Source organism: Mytilus californianus, unplaced genomic scaffold (genome assembly GCF_021869535.1).
Source record: "Mytilus californianus isolate M0D057914Y unplaced genomic scaffold, xbMytCali1.0.p SCAF_3, whole genome shotgun sequence".
NCBI lineage: Eukaryota > Metazoa > Mollusca > Bivalvia > Mytilida > Mytilidae > Mytilus > Mytilus californianus.
In genome coordinates this window covers 5,752,327-5,769,128 of record NW_026262679.1, presented here as the reverse complement: position 1 = coordinate 5,769,128, position 16,802 = coordinate 5,752,327, and the positions used below count along the sequence as shown (strand labels likewise).

At 32.2% G+C, this 16,802-nt stretch overlaps 1 protein-coding gene across 2 annotated transcripts in view; it reads left to right on the top strand.

Moving 5' to 3' along the window:
* Positions 1-12,278, top strand: part of LOC127733888 (uncharacterized) — a 120,451-nt gene extending 108,173 nt beyond the window's left edge. The window contains exons 2-4 of one of the 2 annotated variants that reach the window (XM_052243336.1): positions 6,640-6,753; positions 10,362-10,542; positions 12,127-12,278. In XM_052243336.1, the coding sequence (XP_052099296.1) occupies positions 6,640-6,753; positions 10,362-10,542; positions 12,127-12,254 (423 nt within the window). In that variant the 3' untranslated portion in view covers positions 12,255-12,278. Of the gene's footprint in view, positions 1-6,639; positions 6,754-10,268; positions 10,543-12,126 lie in introns of both variants that reach the window. The other variant, XM_052243335.1, reaches the window with a different exon arrangement.
* Positions 12,279-16,802: the final 4,524 nt, after the last annotated feature.

Below are 16,802 nucleotides of genomic sequence, written 5' to 3'. Positions count from 1 at the left end.
GTGAAGTTGATACTGAATATTGTATTAGCAAAGGGAAATTATAGACCGGTAAGTGTATTACCGGCCATTTCTAAAATTTTTGAAAATACCATAGAAGTATAATTAGTACAGTACTTTGATAATATCTTCAATCCATTTTTGGCAGCTTTTAGATCAGGTTTTGAATGTCAGTCAACTTTATTAAGAGTGATTGAAGATTGGAAATTAGCCGTAGACCAAAATAAATATCTTGCAGCTATCCTTATGTACTTGTCAAAAGCTTTCCCCCATGACTTACTGATACTGAAACTAAAAGCTTATAGTCTCTCAAAATCCTCACTTGATATGTTATATAGTTATTTAACAAAATGAAAACAGTGTGTGAAAGTTACAAAATTTAATTGGTATGCTTGACATATTTACAGGGGTACAACAAGGTTCCCTCCTTGGACCCATCCTATTTACTATTTTCTATAAATGATTTGTTCTTTTTTGTAAAAAATTATTCTTTATATAATTATGCTGATGACAATACTTTGTCAAAGTTTGGAAATTCCTTACAAGATGTAATTTCTGCTCTTGAGGAAGACAGCAATTATTTAATAGAGTGGTTTTCTTCAAATAAAATGCAAGCCAACCCAGAGAAATTTCAAGCTATCTCTATTGGCAAAACAAACACACCATAAAAAGATTGTGTTTGATTTGAATGGTATTTCTACATCATGTAAGGATGGGGTAAAACTACTTGGAGTTACAATGATTTTAAATTAAACTTCAATTAACATATTTCAAATATTTGTAAAAAGGCTGCAAGGCAATTAAATGTTTTGAAAAGAGTTGGGAAACACCTAAACAAACTGAGTAAACTTACAATTTATTACTCATTTGTTATGTCAAACTATAGTTACTGCCCTTTGACTTGGCATTTCTGAAGGGGAACAAAATACCAGAAACTCGTACGAAACACTCCTGCATATTTCAAACATTCCATCACTAAAAACTCGTAGAATGCGCTCAATTGCCTTGGAGACTTTAAAATAATTAATAAAAAATGTCCTTTGTTTATTCATGATCTAATTGTTATAAAAAACAATTCATATAATTTCAGGTATGTGAACACCGCTGAGGTACCTAGACCAAGAACCTCGAGTTATGGTAAAAGATCTTTTAGATTTGAGGCAGCACAAGTATGACACTCCCTTTCCAATGAGGCTACAATTATGACCTCTTTTGACCAATTTAGGATTTATATAAATTCCTGGTGTGGGGGTCAAAAATGCAACTGCAGTTCGTGCCGTTTCCATCCATTGCTGTCTCATAGCTGCAATTTCTTTCTTTCTTTTTATTTATGGCCTTTTGCTTTGCTTTTTATGCATTATTATATATACTTGCTATTAAATGCCAGGCAAAACGAGGCAGAGGAAGCCGTGTCAGTTGTTTCTTTAATCTTGTTTTTAGTTCTGGAGGATAAATTAATGGAACCCAATCAGACAAGTTTGGATTGTTAATAAAAAGAACATCATTCATATATCTGAATGTAAAAATAAATGATCCCGCTTCTTTGATCTTCTTGTTTTTGACATTTGTCTGCACGAATTCCGACCCATATGAAAATAAGAAGAGGTCGGCAAGTAGAGGCACACAATTCTTCCCATTGGAATGTCGACTAGTTGTTAAAAAAGTCCAAACTCCAAATTCAACAAATATGTTGTCAATAAGAAACTCCAGCATAATGATCACTTGTTCCTCTGTGTAGCATGTTTTACCTTTTCACTATTAACAAAATATGCCGTATGGTATCCCAACGTAATTAATTTATGGCATAAGCTACCATTTTTATGTTGAAAAGCATTGTGGATAATTTCTTTTAGACGATTTTTCAATTTCACATAGGGAATGGTGGTTTATCATTCTCATTTCTTCGTTAGGTATGTTAGGGGTGTTCAGCAACGAGCTAAAGAGCCCAAACCTAAAATGAAGGTTAAAACAGTCACACTTGGCTCAATATGAACTAACATTTCACTATTTAGTGAAGGCACGATAACTGCCCCTATCAAATATAATAAAACAGTGCAGAACTGTTTCTGGTGATGTATACTTAATTTATGTATTTCCAACTCATACATGAACATGAACATTGACATTTTAAGTCATGATAGCTATAATTTTTTTTTTTTTTTCAGATAGAGTTCTTATGGCTCTTTGGAGATTCGAAAAGTGTACATCATGTGAAAATGTTTCTTAACACCTGCCAACTTTAAAAATTTAGAATTTTGTATTTGTATAAAATGACGGCAGATACAATGGAAAGAGTATATAATTACCGTGCAATGTTTATTTATAACAAACCAAAGCTAAGTAGCAATCGTAATACAAACCCTGACTATGTATTATCCTATGACATTGTTAAGTTTGCAGTAGATAAAATGGCAACATGGGGTATTGACGATAGCTATTATCATGAACGCAATGCGACACCAGGGAGTGATATATTTGATGAATTATTTGAAACAGTGAATGCATCAAGATTTATTGTTGTTTTATGTACAAGAGGGTTTTTAACAGATTCTTGGGGTAGGTACACATCTCATGCTGCATTTGCCAAATTGTTAGACCAGAATAGCTCAAAAAGATTTATTGCTATACATATAGATTTAAAAGATCAACAAATTCCAGAAGCATTCAATACAATGATTGGTCTATCCTTTAGTGCTAACTGGCAAAATGAACATGAGGAGTGGGAAAAGTTTAAAAGTATTTTGGACAAGGTGAAGCAACCTGTACATGATGCTGGAGCAGATGTCGTTCCTTTGATACAGGCTAATTCTGGTTCTCAAAACCCTACTAACAGAGGCAATCACCAACAAATTCAAACAGCTCATGTTGGAATACAAGGTAAAATATTATCAAAAGTTTATAAATAATTGAAATGATATTATTCCTTTTAACTAATGCTATTTGTGTTTTGCTAAGGTGATTATCCATAGAAAGTACTTTAATTAATTTGAAATTTGGAAGAAGGGTTTTTGTGTTTGTGGTTGACAATTATTGTTCTAGGCTTATTGTGTTTGTGGTTGATGATAATTATTGTTCTAGGGTTCTTATGTTTGTGGTTGATGAACACTATTATTCTTGGGTTCTTGTGTTTGTGGTTGATGAAAACTATTGTTTTAGGGTTCTTGTGTTTGTGGTTGATGAACACTATTATTCTTGGGTTCTTGTGTTTGTGGTTGATGAAAACTATTGTTTTAGGGATCTTGTGATTGTGGTTGATGAACACTATTGTTCTGAGGTTCTTGTGTTTGTGGTTGATGAAAACTATAGTTCTAGATTTCTTGTTTGTGGTTGATGAACACTATTATTCTGGTGTTCTTGAGTTTGTGGTTCATGGAAACTTTTGTTCTAGGGTTCTTGTGGTTGTGGTTCATGGAAACTTTTGTTCAAGAATTCCTGTGTGCGTGGTTCATGGAAACACTTGCTATATGGTTTTTGTGTTTGTGGTTGATGAAAATTATTGTTCGGGGATTCCTGCGTTTGTGGTTCATGGAAAATTTAATTCTTGTATTCCCGTGATTGTTGTTCGTTGAAACTTTTGTTCTAGGATTCCTTAGTTTTTTGGTTCATGAACTCTTTTTTAAATAATTGAAATGATATTATTCCTTTTAACTAATGCTATTTGTGTTGCTAAGGTGATTATCCATAGAAAGTACTTTAATTAATTTGAAATTTGGAAGATTTAAGGATTTAAAAATAACTATATTTTTTGTAGATGACTTGTGCTTTAGTTTGTATAAAACTGGTTGAAGTCCGCCCGTGTTTCTGTCCATCCACCCCATACAGTTTTTGTCTTATTTTCCTTTGAAGCTACAGCTTCCTCAAATTCGTTATTAAGTTTCATATGAGCATGCTATAATGTGTCATGCATTGAATGTGGCAAAGGGTTTTATTGTGTAATTATACGATCTTATATTATGTTTTCTGAGCAGGTTCAATATACAATAAGTATTATGAATTTATACAGTTCTGAACCGGTGCATCAGCACACATGCCTTTCAGAAAAAAACGTAGGAAGTAAGTGAGATTCTAGACCCTCAATCAAACCTCAGTGCATTAAAGATTAAATATTAATTTTTCTGATTAGGTTGGTAGCTTGGAGACCAATTTATATACCCTCCGCTACCGTTTGGATTGTGGTTTTATGATTATATAGGTTAGTTTATAAGGGAAGTACATTTACTAGACCATTAACATGTGGTGTGTTGTTGCATTAGTACCCTTTCATTTCACTTTCAAGCAAAATATTAGCTTCCCTTCCGCGTAATACTTCATTGACTTTGGAATTTTTTATCTAAAGTTTTTAATTTTTTTTTAATATGTGTGTTTACAAAGAACTAGACCAATGATAGCTGGTATGCTGTTGCATTAGCCTCAGTACATAATAGAAAAACAAAGGATATGGGGTATCATTCCATGACACAAAATTAGTACATGTTAGTTTTAAGGAGAATATCAGGATTTGCCCGCTCAGTGGTGCTATAGTGAATTTGATATATTGATCTATCGCTAAGTTTTCTAATGAAATGAGTTTTTAAAAAAGCTCTTTTACTAGTCATTGATGTTTAGTTTGCTGTTACATTAATATCCCTTTATTTTAGTATCAAAACATGAATTGACATAGAGCCAATTATTTGACTTTGGAATTGTTTTTTAATTCCAAATGTTTTCTGACTAGGTGTATTTATGAAGAAGTATTTTTTTCCAGACTATTAATTTTATGTTTTCTGTTATGTTTTGAATTATTAGTTTTTCATTGTAAAAAGGGTATAACAATACCGAGGGGCAATGAAAAACCATATGTTGTACAAAAAAAAGACATCATGGATAAAAGATAAATAAAAAAAAGACAAACAGTCTACCAAACTACACAGAAAACTAGAGATCAAGCAAAATGAATCCCAACAAAAACTGGTAGTGCTTAATGAAGACAAGCAGTTCCTGCTCCACTAGTGTCAGCATTCATATTACTACTATTCAAATCAGTTCATGAAAAAAATTGAAATTTAGCAATATTGTGCACTTGAGCTTAAACTCACAGAATTTCATATATTTTTTTTCAATCAGCAGCATTTCATACAGAATACTGCCTTTTCACTCCTTCTATATGATAAAATATTGTAAAGTGTTTTTGAGCTATGATAGTATATCAGAGGCCAGGTAACAAGATTTCACTCAATCACTGCTTAAGAAAAATATTTGTGATGCATTGTTTTCCAGTATTAGAATCATTACCTAAGGCTATGTACCTAAAATAAGAAATAAGTCACATAGTGAAAAATCTTCCCCAAACTAGGCCTCTAACAACCAAGTTCTTATTGGTATATAGTCGATTGGTATTGTCAGTCTGACAGATATTTGCTAACTTCGATCACAATTTTAGCTATGTAGCATCGACTCCCTTTTGTTTGTGTTGAGTGGGCTGTGCTGAAATTTTGAATAAGACAATATACAAAGAGTTATATTTCGTCTTTAATTTTACCGTAAGATGTTCATGCCATTTCACTAGTAACAGTGACCTTTACCTCATTTTCATCATTTAATGAACTATAGAACAAAACATGTTGTTTTTGTTGCTGTCTGTCATAACTCTTTTCATTTTTAAAATGTTTGAATATAAATCAGGCTGTTGATTTTCTTGTTTGAATTGTTCCACCTTTTGGGATCCTGGGGCCTTTAATAGCGTACTATACTTTTGCTCATGGTGAAGGCAGTAAGGTGACCTGGTGTTGTTACCTTTTCATTGTATTTTTATATGATAAATTGTTGGCACGAATTAAAATTAATTCTTGTTTTTGACAGCAATCAGTGGTATTGAAACAGACGCTGAACCCAACGAACCATCGGAAATTAACAGCACATTACAATCAGTAAATCAGGATGCAACAAATATATCTGATAATGGAAATCCTTTAAATCAACAATCAGGTGGAGGCAACCAACACGATATTGCTGGGATGCAACCCAATGACAGCTCGGTTATATATCAGAGAAATAGTACAAATGGTCTGGATTCAAACAACTCAGCTACTGTTTCTATAGCAACAAATACAGGATCAAAATCAACTACAGCAAGTCAGAATTCTGAAAACAACCAAAGCACAACACAGACAGGTGTTGGTCTGACATCATCAGTGACCATTCCTCCGAACACAGTAATGTCAACTTCAGGGAACAATATGGAAGAAAATATAGTCCTGACACAAGGAGTTCATGCAGTAGCATCTAACAATACTATAATGAAGACTTTTGGTACTAGAGCTCAATCAGTAGCATCGAATAGTACTATAATGCAGACTTCTGGTACAAGAGCTCATTCAGATACAAATTTAAAGGTATAATTTATCTTAGAAGTTTGTCAAAATTAAAAGTAATGTGTCATGGAATAAAAAAAATTAAATGGAATAAATTTCTAGGAAGTATAAAAAATAAAAAGTGAAATTTAACTGTAAAAATTGGGGAAATAAATTTGAAAAAAAACAACTGACGGTCAAGTATTTTGCTTTGAACAAACATTATTCACAGACTAACTCATAACATAAACTTTATCATATTATCTAAGAGAACAAAAAATAGTAAGAAATTGTTTGGATATGTATTTTACAGAATATAGTTGACAGAGACAATGGTGATGAAGGTTATCTCTTCAGTAGTTTAAACAGAAATGATGTAGTAGTTGATAACAGTGGTCAAAACACCAGTAACTCCACAGACAATCAGGTATCAATGTATTGGTGCACTTTCTTATATGAAAAAATAATATCTCTTATTATTAAGTAAGGAGAGGGAGATATAGCTAGCTATCATTTTCTGTGGAAAATGCCTGTATCAAGTCAGGAATAGGACATTTGTTTTCCACTTACTGTTAGTTGATAAAGTCAAGCCTTTGATTTTATCAGGTTTTATGGACTCCCCCTTTTTGAATTTACCTTGGAGAAAACAAACTAAAAATAATATAAAAAAAATCACTCATACCAGGGTACATACCGTAAACTGTTAAAGTACTTTAATTCTAGGATTCCTGTGTTTGGTGTTCAATGTAAAATCAGGTGTAATCATGATTACTTTTTGATGACTTTAAGATTACATTCAAATAATTACTTGCTGATAACAAATTTTGTAAATGAAAATAGTTTTTGATATATAATATAAATATAAGAGGATGTGAAGCATGAATGAAAAAAATATCAAACTTGTATTTACTATGATGGATCGAAGTTCAATATGATTGATCATATCTTCTATATAATATCAAGTTTAGTGTAACCATGTTGGGTATGTAGAGTGAAAATGTGTGATTTAATTTGTAAACAGTTCAAAAAGATATTTACCTTTCCAAATGTTTCATAGTGAGATTGAGTCCTTTGGATACAAGAATATGCTTTGAACACTTCTGATATAAACTACAATTTGTTTTTACACAATATTTGTTATAACTACATGAAAATTCAATCGCATAGAACATTCGTTTGTGAGAATTAGTTTCAATTTTGACCTTTCTGATCGACATAAATGAGCCCACTTAATAAATAATGGAAATTTGATTTTTTTACAATTTGTATAAATTTTGTTTTCCATAAATAATTTAATATGTGCTTTTTATACTTAGTTTTAATTTTTTTTTTTCAAATAATGATAAACATAATGAAAATAAAATACTTATAACTTTATTTATATTGCAAATAAGACAATTAATTTTTAATACCCAAGCTCATCTATTGTTTGTCCCAAAAAAAGAAGTAGTGATTAACACCTGTAAAACATATGTATGTGTCAATCATATCCCCACACATAATAAAACCACTTAACTAATGTGTCATTATTTGTTAAGGGTTTTTTGTTGATTGGAAAGTTTCACTTGGCTAAACATTTTTTTTAAACAATGATATTTCTTTTAAAATTACAAAATTACATATGTTACACTGCTCCTAGTCTGAATTCTTAATAAGATGAATAAATAAAAGATACAAAAAAATCTACTTTTTTTCTGAGGATAACAATATACAATGTAATCAAAAGTAATTTAAAGTAATCATTATTACTTTAAAGAAAATTAACGTAATTGATTACATTTGAATTAGGTGTAATTGTAATGTAATCGATTATATTAGATTAGCAAAACAATTGTGATTTAATCGATTTCATTTTAATTTAATCAACCCCATCCCTGATGTTGACATCTCCATCTGAATATCCTTTAAGCATTTCTAAAAGTCGTGTAAAAAATCCTAAATAGTAGCTGTCCAGATTTTTACTACACTGGTACAAAATATGTCAAACAATACATGCTAGGTTAAGGATGAATAGTAGTTCTTTAAATGAAGATTTGTTTAGACGAAATCTAGTAAATTCTTCAAATTGCTTATGCGGTCTAATCCAGTCTTCAGCTAATTTTTTATTGGATTGTAAAAGTAAAATATGACACATTACGCAATGAAATATTTTTTTCTTAATTTACTATCCAGTTATACGGAACAAAAACCTACTTCTATTTGTTATAAGCTCTAACTTTAGACCAGAACAGGAATATTTTGAAAAAGTACACGAAATCTTCCTACAGGGAAAAGAGATATACAAATTTAATTGTAATTCACTATTTTGAAAATGTTGCATTTCATCTGAACATTTTTCATTAGTATTAAAGTGATTTTTGGGGGGTATTTTCTGTTTCTTTTTGTTTGTTTTTTGTTTTTTTGTATTTTTATATTTTTATTATTTCTAATTATATTTTTGCCCCTTGGTTTAAACAATATTTTATTCGATAAGCCAAATTATGCTATATAATATAATACAGTATAAACAATGGGATTCAGAAACAAGCAACATTGCTTATTTTAATCTGTCTCCAAAAGAATGTTGACATACAATATAATGAATACTTGGAGCATGCTCTGTCAATTGGAATATATTAAGAATAGTAAATACAAAAAAAGATTGATTATATAGTTTGAGAAAAAAGGGAGAAAAAAAAAACAAAAACAAAAAACAAAAAACAAGTGATTGAAATGAGCTAAATGATGCAAGGAACACATATAAATGATGCTTTTATATTATGGTGTGAATCTTTTACTTTTCAATATGTATGTTTGTACCAATACAAAAAGAGTACAATTTTTTCATCAGTTAAACAATCTGACCCAAAAAGCAAAATATTTACATCAATACGCTGCGGAAAATCAGCAAGAGAATTCAGTAGCACTTGGCGTATGTTAGTATAGTAAGGACACGTTAATAAAAAATGAGAGCTTGTTTCTATAGCACCACAACGACAATTTGAGGAATCCACTAAATTACGTAAAAATAAATCGGAGTTTAAAGCACTAGAGTTCATTCACAAGCTTGCATGGAGAATTTGTCCAATGCGATTTCCAACATAATAATGTGTGGGAACCTTCTTATTTTGTTTACAAATATGTTTTTTAAATAGAAAGAGAGAGTCGCACTGTCTTATATTAAAAGGTATCTTATTCCATAATTTCACGGTTGCAGGGAAAAAGTATTCTGAATATAAGCGAGTTCTTGTACCGATTTCTATGATATTTTGACGTTGCCTTGTATTATGGTTATGCCTACTTTCTACTAAACCTGGTATTTGTTCACGGAGATAACTAGGTGTTTTGTCATATATAATTTTGTGCCAGAGTATCAATCTATGATTTTCTCTTCGTTCCGATAATTTTTGCCCCTTATTTCTATGTAATGTAATTGCATATTTATTCTTGTTCCATATCATTGTAACATTGCATTTTTACGCCTGTCCCAAGTCAGGAGCCTCTGGCCTTTGTTAATCTTGTATGTTTTTTAATTTTAGTTCATTTATATATTTTGGAGTTTAGTGTGACGTCCATTTTCACTTAACTAGTACACAATTTCATTTAGGGGCCAGCTGAGGACCACCTCCGGGTGCGGGATTTTCTCGCTGCGTTGAGGACCCATTGGTGGTCTTCGGCTGTTGTCTGCTCTTTGGTCGGGTTGTTGTCTCTTTGACATATTCCCCATTTCTATTCTCAATTTTATGGTCATTTGGAATTGGTATTTCAAGGAAACGCATTAATATTTGCTAGGTACAGCTTGTTTCCAAATCTTATTGTTATAGTGTATTTTTGTATGATGATATGTTTGTATTGATGACGAATAAATATTTTAAACCAAACCTGGTTAAAACAACAAAAAAGCTTTAATGTTTTGAGACATATAAATCTACATGATGTCTGATAATTTTAACTCTGTTACAGTTGAACATTGATTCTCTTGTTAAGAAAAGTCATGTCTGTCTACTGCCACCTGAACAGTTAGTTCGTCAAAACTATGAACATTTAAATTCTCAGCACGATAGTGAATATGCTCCGAGTCTGGACCTGCATTCCGTTACAAGTGACCATCAAGAGACAAATGGTTTCATCACTTTTTCCATAGGAATAAATAGACCAAATGCTAATAGTGGTGCTCCACTGACAAACAATACAGATGGGTACAAATCAATCAACGACCCTGCTACAAACATTCAAGGTAACTAAAAACTAAAAATAATAATCAGAGCAAGCATGATGGGACAAGCATCAAAATTTATTCTCTAAATGACAAAACTAAACACTGTTGTAAATATTTACATATTAATTCCATATCCATTCAATTTAAAACCAATTAGGAATAAAATACAATTGCCAACTTTGCTACAATTTGAGGTGAGAACTACTCTGTAACCAGTAAAAGTAAAAAAAAAAAGGTAACATATGAGGGGGAATGTTAAATGAAATTAATTTTATAATCCTTTGGTAAAACTTCAAAAATAAAGTTTCTACTAAAAGAGGGACGAAAGATACCACAGGGACAGTCAAACTCATAGATCGAAAACAAACTGACAACGCCATGTCCAAAAATAAAAAGACAAACAGACAAACAATAGTAGAGATGACACAACATAGAAAACTAAAGACTAAGCAACACGAACCCCACAAAAACTGGGGATGATCTCAGGTGCTCCGGAAGGGTAAGCAGATCCTGCTCCACATGTGGCACCCGTCGTGTTGCTTATTTTATTACAAATCCGGTAAGTAGTCTTATTCGGTAGGTCACATTCTTGAAAAGGGAAGGGTATTGTAGTTACGACATAAGGAACATATCCGATATCATCTGTGAAACGGTTATTCCATAACGGTCAACCAACTCGTGATGGCGTCAGTAAAATTTACTAAGTGACTGAAATTAAAAAAAAAATAAAAACATTTTGATATTATGTTTTTTTTCTGTTTTAATCAAGTATTATATTTCAGAAATCACTTGCTAGAAAGAACACAGTAAACAGTTATTTGAATTTTCCTTTGAGTTCAGTATTTTTGTTATTTCAGGGTTTTTTTAAGGTTTAAGCTGTAAGAAGAAATATTTATCTGAATGCTTCATTGATATACGGTTTTCAATACATTTAAGAGATAACTGTATTGTATTTGAAGCTTTCCGGACTACCGATTGATGTCTGCAAAGCTTCAAATACAATACAGTTATCTCTATTATAATGCAAAATAAATACATAATTCAATTTTGGTCATTGTTTCAGTGTAAACTTTTCATTAAACGAAAATTCCGCGAAATGATGTCAACTTCTTTGGCCCCTAAACTAGGAGATGTCATAAGTATGATTCCGGTGTCAAATGTAAACACCGGCCGTTTTCTGGCTTTTTGGCTGCCTCAGAATGTAATAAAATTTGATAAAAAAAAGGATTTCTAGATGCAAAATGTTAGTTTTCTGCTTATTATTGGGGAAATTACATGTCAATACATTCCGGAATTCAAAATGTCGGTTTCTTAGTTATAGACAGGGAGACAGAGAATTTTACTCTAACTGTCATCAAATCAGAACCATTGATACAAAATAATTGCATTAGAAATAGCAATATATCTTTTTTTATGATAATAGGGTCCAAAATTTATGTTTATCTACATGTAAACTTATTTGATATACTCTCTATCAATTTAAGAACATTAACAATATAACCAGTTACCCATGAAACAATGGCTTTTACTCTTAAAATTTTACCAAATATTAGAAATTATTTTAAAAGATTAAAGTATTTATTTGCATCTTGTAACTTACAGGTGCTGCCCTTTTATGGACTAAAATGAGAAGGATGTTACCTGCTGCCCGATCTACAATGAAAAATACTGTTGGAATAATGATTGAATCTGTGAACTTTGTACAGAAAAGTGACCAAAGTTTTATTTGAATAAATTATATATTTATTGTTTTATATATTGTTTGTGTTCCCTAAAACTCATCAAAGATAGCAGATTTATGATTTTGTATGCCAGACGTGTGTTTCGTCAGTTACTTTTGAATTAAAACAGTTGGAAGGAAAAATCAAAAACAAAGTTAAAAAGCATAAAAGATTAAAAATTAAAAACGTTATGCCTAATACGATTAAGGCAATATATACCTGGATAGAAACAATCTTAGTTTTTCCGATAATTCAACATTTTATAAACAGTAAAGTGGCAGAAAAATAACATATCAATGATATTTCACGTCAACACAAAAGTGCTGACTACTAGGTTGGTGATACTGATAGGACGAAACGTCCACCAGCAGTAGCATCGACCATGTTCATGGTTGTAAAACAAATCAAAGATACCAGGTTTATAATTTGGTATGCAAGTCATGCATTTCGTATACATAAGTGTGTATATGTGTGTTTTTGGATGAACCACTTGGGCTGTTGTCTTAATAATTCATAAGAAGATGGTACTTAATACTTCCAATTATTCTTTTATAGACCAGCTTATGGAGTCCTTGGTTTCATTGCTATTTTTCTTTATGCGATGTTATATTCAACTGAGTCTTTGTCTGCTATACCGTTTCTAAAAGGTAAGTTTTTGATCCATTCACCCGCTTTATTCCCAGATGAGTTGCTGTATTTGGTGTTTCCAGAAATTGACCATTAATTTTCCAGCTATGAATTCCATTGCTTTTACAACGAAAAACAAACGACTATTGACTATTGTAGTGATTAGGATTATAACACAATGTTGACTGATGTATCTTAATTTTGACAATTTAACCTACTATGTCTGTTTGATTTGCTCACACATTGTTGTCAATATACTGGACTATGCGACTGTCATACAAGTGAGAGGCTTGGTCGGGTTGTTGTCTCTTTCATACACATTCCCCGTTTCCATTCACAGTTTTATTAGCTAGCTATAAAACAAGGTTTAATCCACAATTTTCTACATAAGGAAATGCCTGTACCAAGTCAGGAATATGACAGTTGTTTTCCATTCGTTTGATGTGTTTGAGCTTTTCATTTTCCCTTTTGATAAAGGACTTTCCGTTTTGAATTTTCCTTGGAGTTCGGTATATTTGCTATCTTACTTTTTACAGGAAAATCCTCCACTTTGGAGGTTTGAAAAGTTAAAATCAAAGAAAATAATGAGATAAAAACTATGCCTAAATAAAAATTAATGTTATTAAAAAGATATGACCTTCATATAATTGTTCTTTAGTAACAGGTTTAGAGTTGTATCAATTTGAAATTGATTTATAGATCACCTGACCATATGGACCATGTGAGCTACTGCATTCGCTTGAAATTTTTATCGAGAATTTTTTTTGAAATCTTCTCTGAAGTCACCGTACCCATTTCAATCATACTTAAAATAGAATGATTCTAGTGGTATCAAGTGTTTAGTTCAAATTGCGCTTTTTGTTCCTGCCAATTAACCGACATTACCACCATGACTTAAAATAGAACATAAGGTTTAAATGCACTAATTGTCTTATATATCGAAGACCATATAAGATGGAGAAACTACCACGGCAAAAATATACTCATAATGTCACAACTACGTATAATCCATTTCCTCCTACACTAAAACCGATCGGCAACATAAGATCTACAAAAATGATCAATGACTCAAACCATTGTTGGACTCCTTTTAAGAGTTATTGTGCTTTAAGGGTGATTTTAAGACTGATATTAGCACTGTTGCCTGTTATCTCAACACTTATAATAGAAAGGTAGAAACAGCAAGAATGATCAGAAATACAAGATCTCAAATAGGAGTTATTGCCATAAAATGATGATTTTTGAGTTTTTGCCTAATATCTCCGAAAATATAATGGATAAGCGGAAGCTATAAAACAGCAAAAATTATCAACAATAAAACTTCTACAAAAAAGTCAACATTTCAATAACCAACGGAAGATTCTTTATTGTAGTTATTGTCCCACAAATGACGATTTTGTTTTCACTCATTTAAATGTTTTTTCTATTAACTTGAAAACTATATTAGGTCAAACAAAACTGTAAACATCAAAAATGATCAACAATACAAGATCTACAAAATTCTAACATGATCGAAACGATTTCCTATCATGATTTCCTTGTTTGAGGGTGTAATATCTGCGATTACTCCGGGAAAGTACCACACAAACCTTCGGGACATTAACGTATTACGTAACGTCGCTACGGCGATACGAATTGTATGTTGTTAGTCATTATTAAAATACCATCTGAATAATCAAGTCTTGCTCCGACCTTTCAATGGCGACGAGGATTAAAAAAAAAGAAATTAGCAGAGATTAGCAGCGTAAACAAAGAAGAAAGTTAACGGAACAGAGAATTATAAGAAGATCACGCTAAAAAAAAAGAGAATTAAAAGGAAGATAAGGCTAAAACAGATATTATGGACCGAGGAGAACCCGAGGTGATAACGATAAATCCTACTTTGGAAAGAATCACTCTGATTCAAACAAAAAATTCTCTGAAACTGACATTATCAAGATGCTTGATTTCTTGATTGACAACATATTTGTTACGTTTGAAGGACGTGTTTTTCAACAGACTGTCGGAATTCCAATGGGAACCAATTGTGCCCCTCTTCTTGCCGACTTGTTTCTTTATTATTATGAGGCTGACTTCATACAGGAACTTCTTAGGAAGAAAGATAAGAAGTTAGCAATATCCTTTAACTTTACGTTCCGCTATATAGATGATGTTCTCTCACTAAATAATACAAAATTTGGTGACTATGTTGAACGAATCTATCCCATCGAACTAGAGATAAAGGATACTACAGATACAGTTAAGTCTGCCTCATATCTTGACTCACATCTAGAAATTGACAATGAGGATCGGTTGAAAACAAAACTTTACGACAAAAGAGATTATTTCAGCTTCCCAATTGAGAACTTTCCATTTCTATGTAGCAACATTCCAGAAGCGCCTGCATACGGAGTATATGTCTCCCAATTGATACGATATTTCTGGGCTTGTATTTCCTATTATGATTTCCTTGATAGAGGAAGATATTAAACCAAGAGTTCCAAATGGTGAAGTTGAAATCATCCCTTCGTAAATTTCACGGACGCCATCACGAGTTAGTTGACCGTTATGGAATAACCGTTTCCACAGATGATATCGGATGTGTTCCTTATGTCGTAACTACAATACCCTCCCCTTTTCACGAATGTGACCTACCGAATTAGACTATTTACCGGATTTGTAATAACATAAGCAACACGACGGGTGCCACATGTGGAGCAGGATCTGCTTACCCTTCCGGAGCACCTGAGATCACCCCCAGTTTTTGGTGGGGTTCGTGTTGCTTAGTCTTTGGTTTTCTATGTTATGTCATCTGTACTATTATTTGTCTATTTGTCTATTTGTCTTTTTATTTTTTTTGGCCATGGCGTTGTCAGTTTGTTTTCGATCTATGAGTTTGACTGTCCCTCTGGTATCTTTCGTCCCTCTTTTACAGAAACAAGGAATTTACGTTCACAACCATTTATTTCGTCGGAAGATCAAATACCCACAGGAAAACAATGGGAAGAATGGCTGGAGAGTATAGAAAGGGAATTTAGATATTTTAGAGTAACTGAACCTGAAGATAAAAAGGATGCTCTAATCATTTATGGAGGAAAAGATATAGCAAAACTGGAAAAAAAAACCTGAGAAATGAAGAAGGAGAAAATGAATATAAGATATTAAAGAACAAATTAAACAAATTTATATGCCAAAGAGGAACAAGCATCTTGCCAGGTCTTTATTTTTGAAAATGAAACCACTAAGAGATGAAAATACAGTGACGTATGTAACAAGGCTCAGAGAAAAGGCACATGAATGTGAATTTGAAGCAACTTGTGATGAAAGAATATTGAAACATTGTATCCGGACTATAAACAATCAGGAACTGATAGAGAGGACAATAAGCAAAGGTTGGACTCTGGATAAATTTGTTGAAGAAGCGGGACAAATAGAAGACACTTGCTTACAGATGAAGGACATGAAAGGAGACCACAGCGATTACAGCATAAGGTCAGAAAATAAAATACAAAGCAACAGATCAAGCAACAGACCACAGGAGTTTAAAGAAGATAGATTTCAACAAAATGGTAGAAATATTAATAAGATGACAAATGCTAATTATAGTTATTGTGGACTTGATAATGGTGACGAGAGAAGATGTCCAGGATATGGTAAACAATGTAGAAATTGTGAACGGTATAACCATTTTGCATCAGTATACAGAGCAGAAAAGAAAAAGCAAGCAGGATATGATAGTCAGCAACAGAACAGATCTGTCAACTATAGAAACAGAAGAAATGTGAAGAAAACAACAGAAGGGGCATATGAAACCGATTCAAGTACAGATACATCAGACTATGAAGAAGATGAATATTATTTTGGAGAAACTATCAAGCACATAAGGAAAATCCGCAAAGTGAAGACCATACAAGGAATAAAAGAGATTGAAAACACAGTGACGGTAAGAAT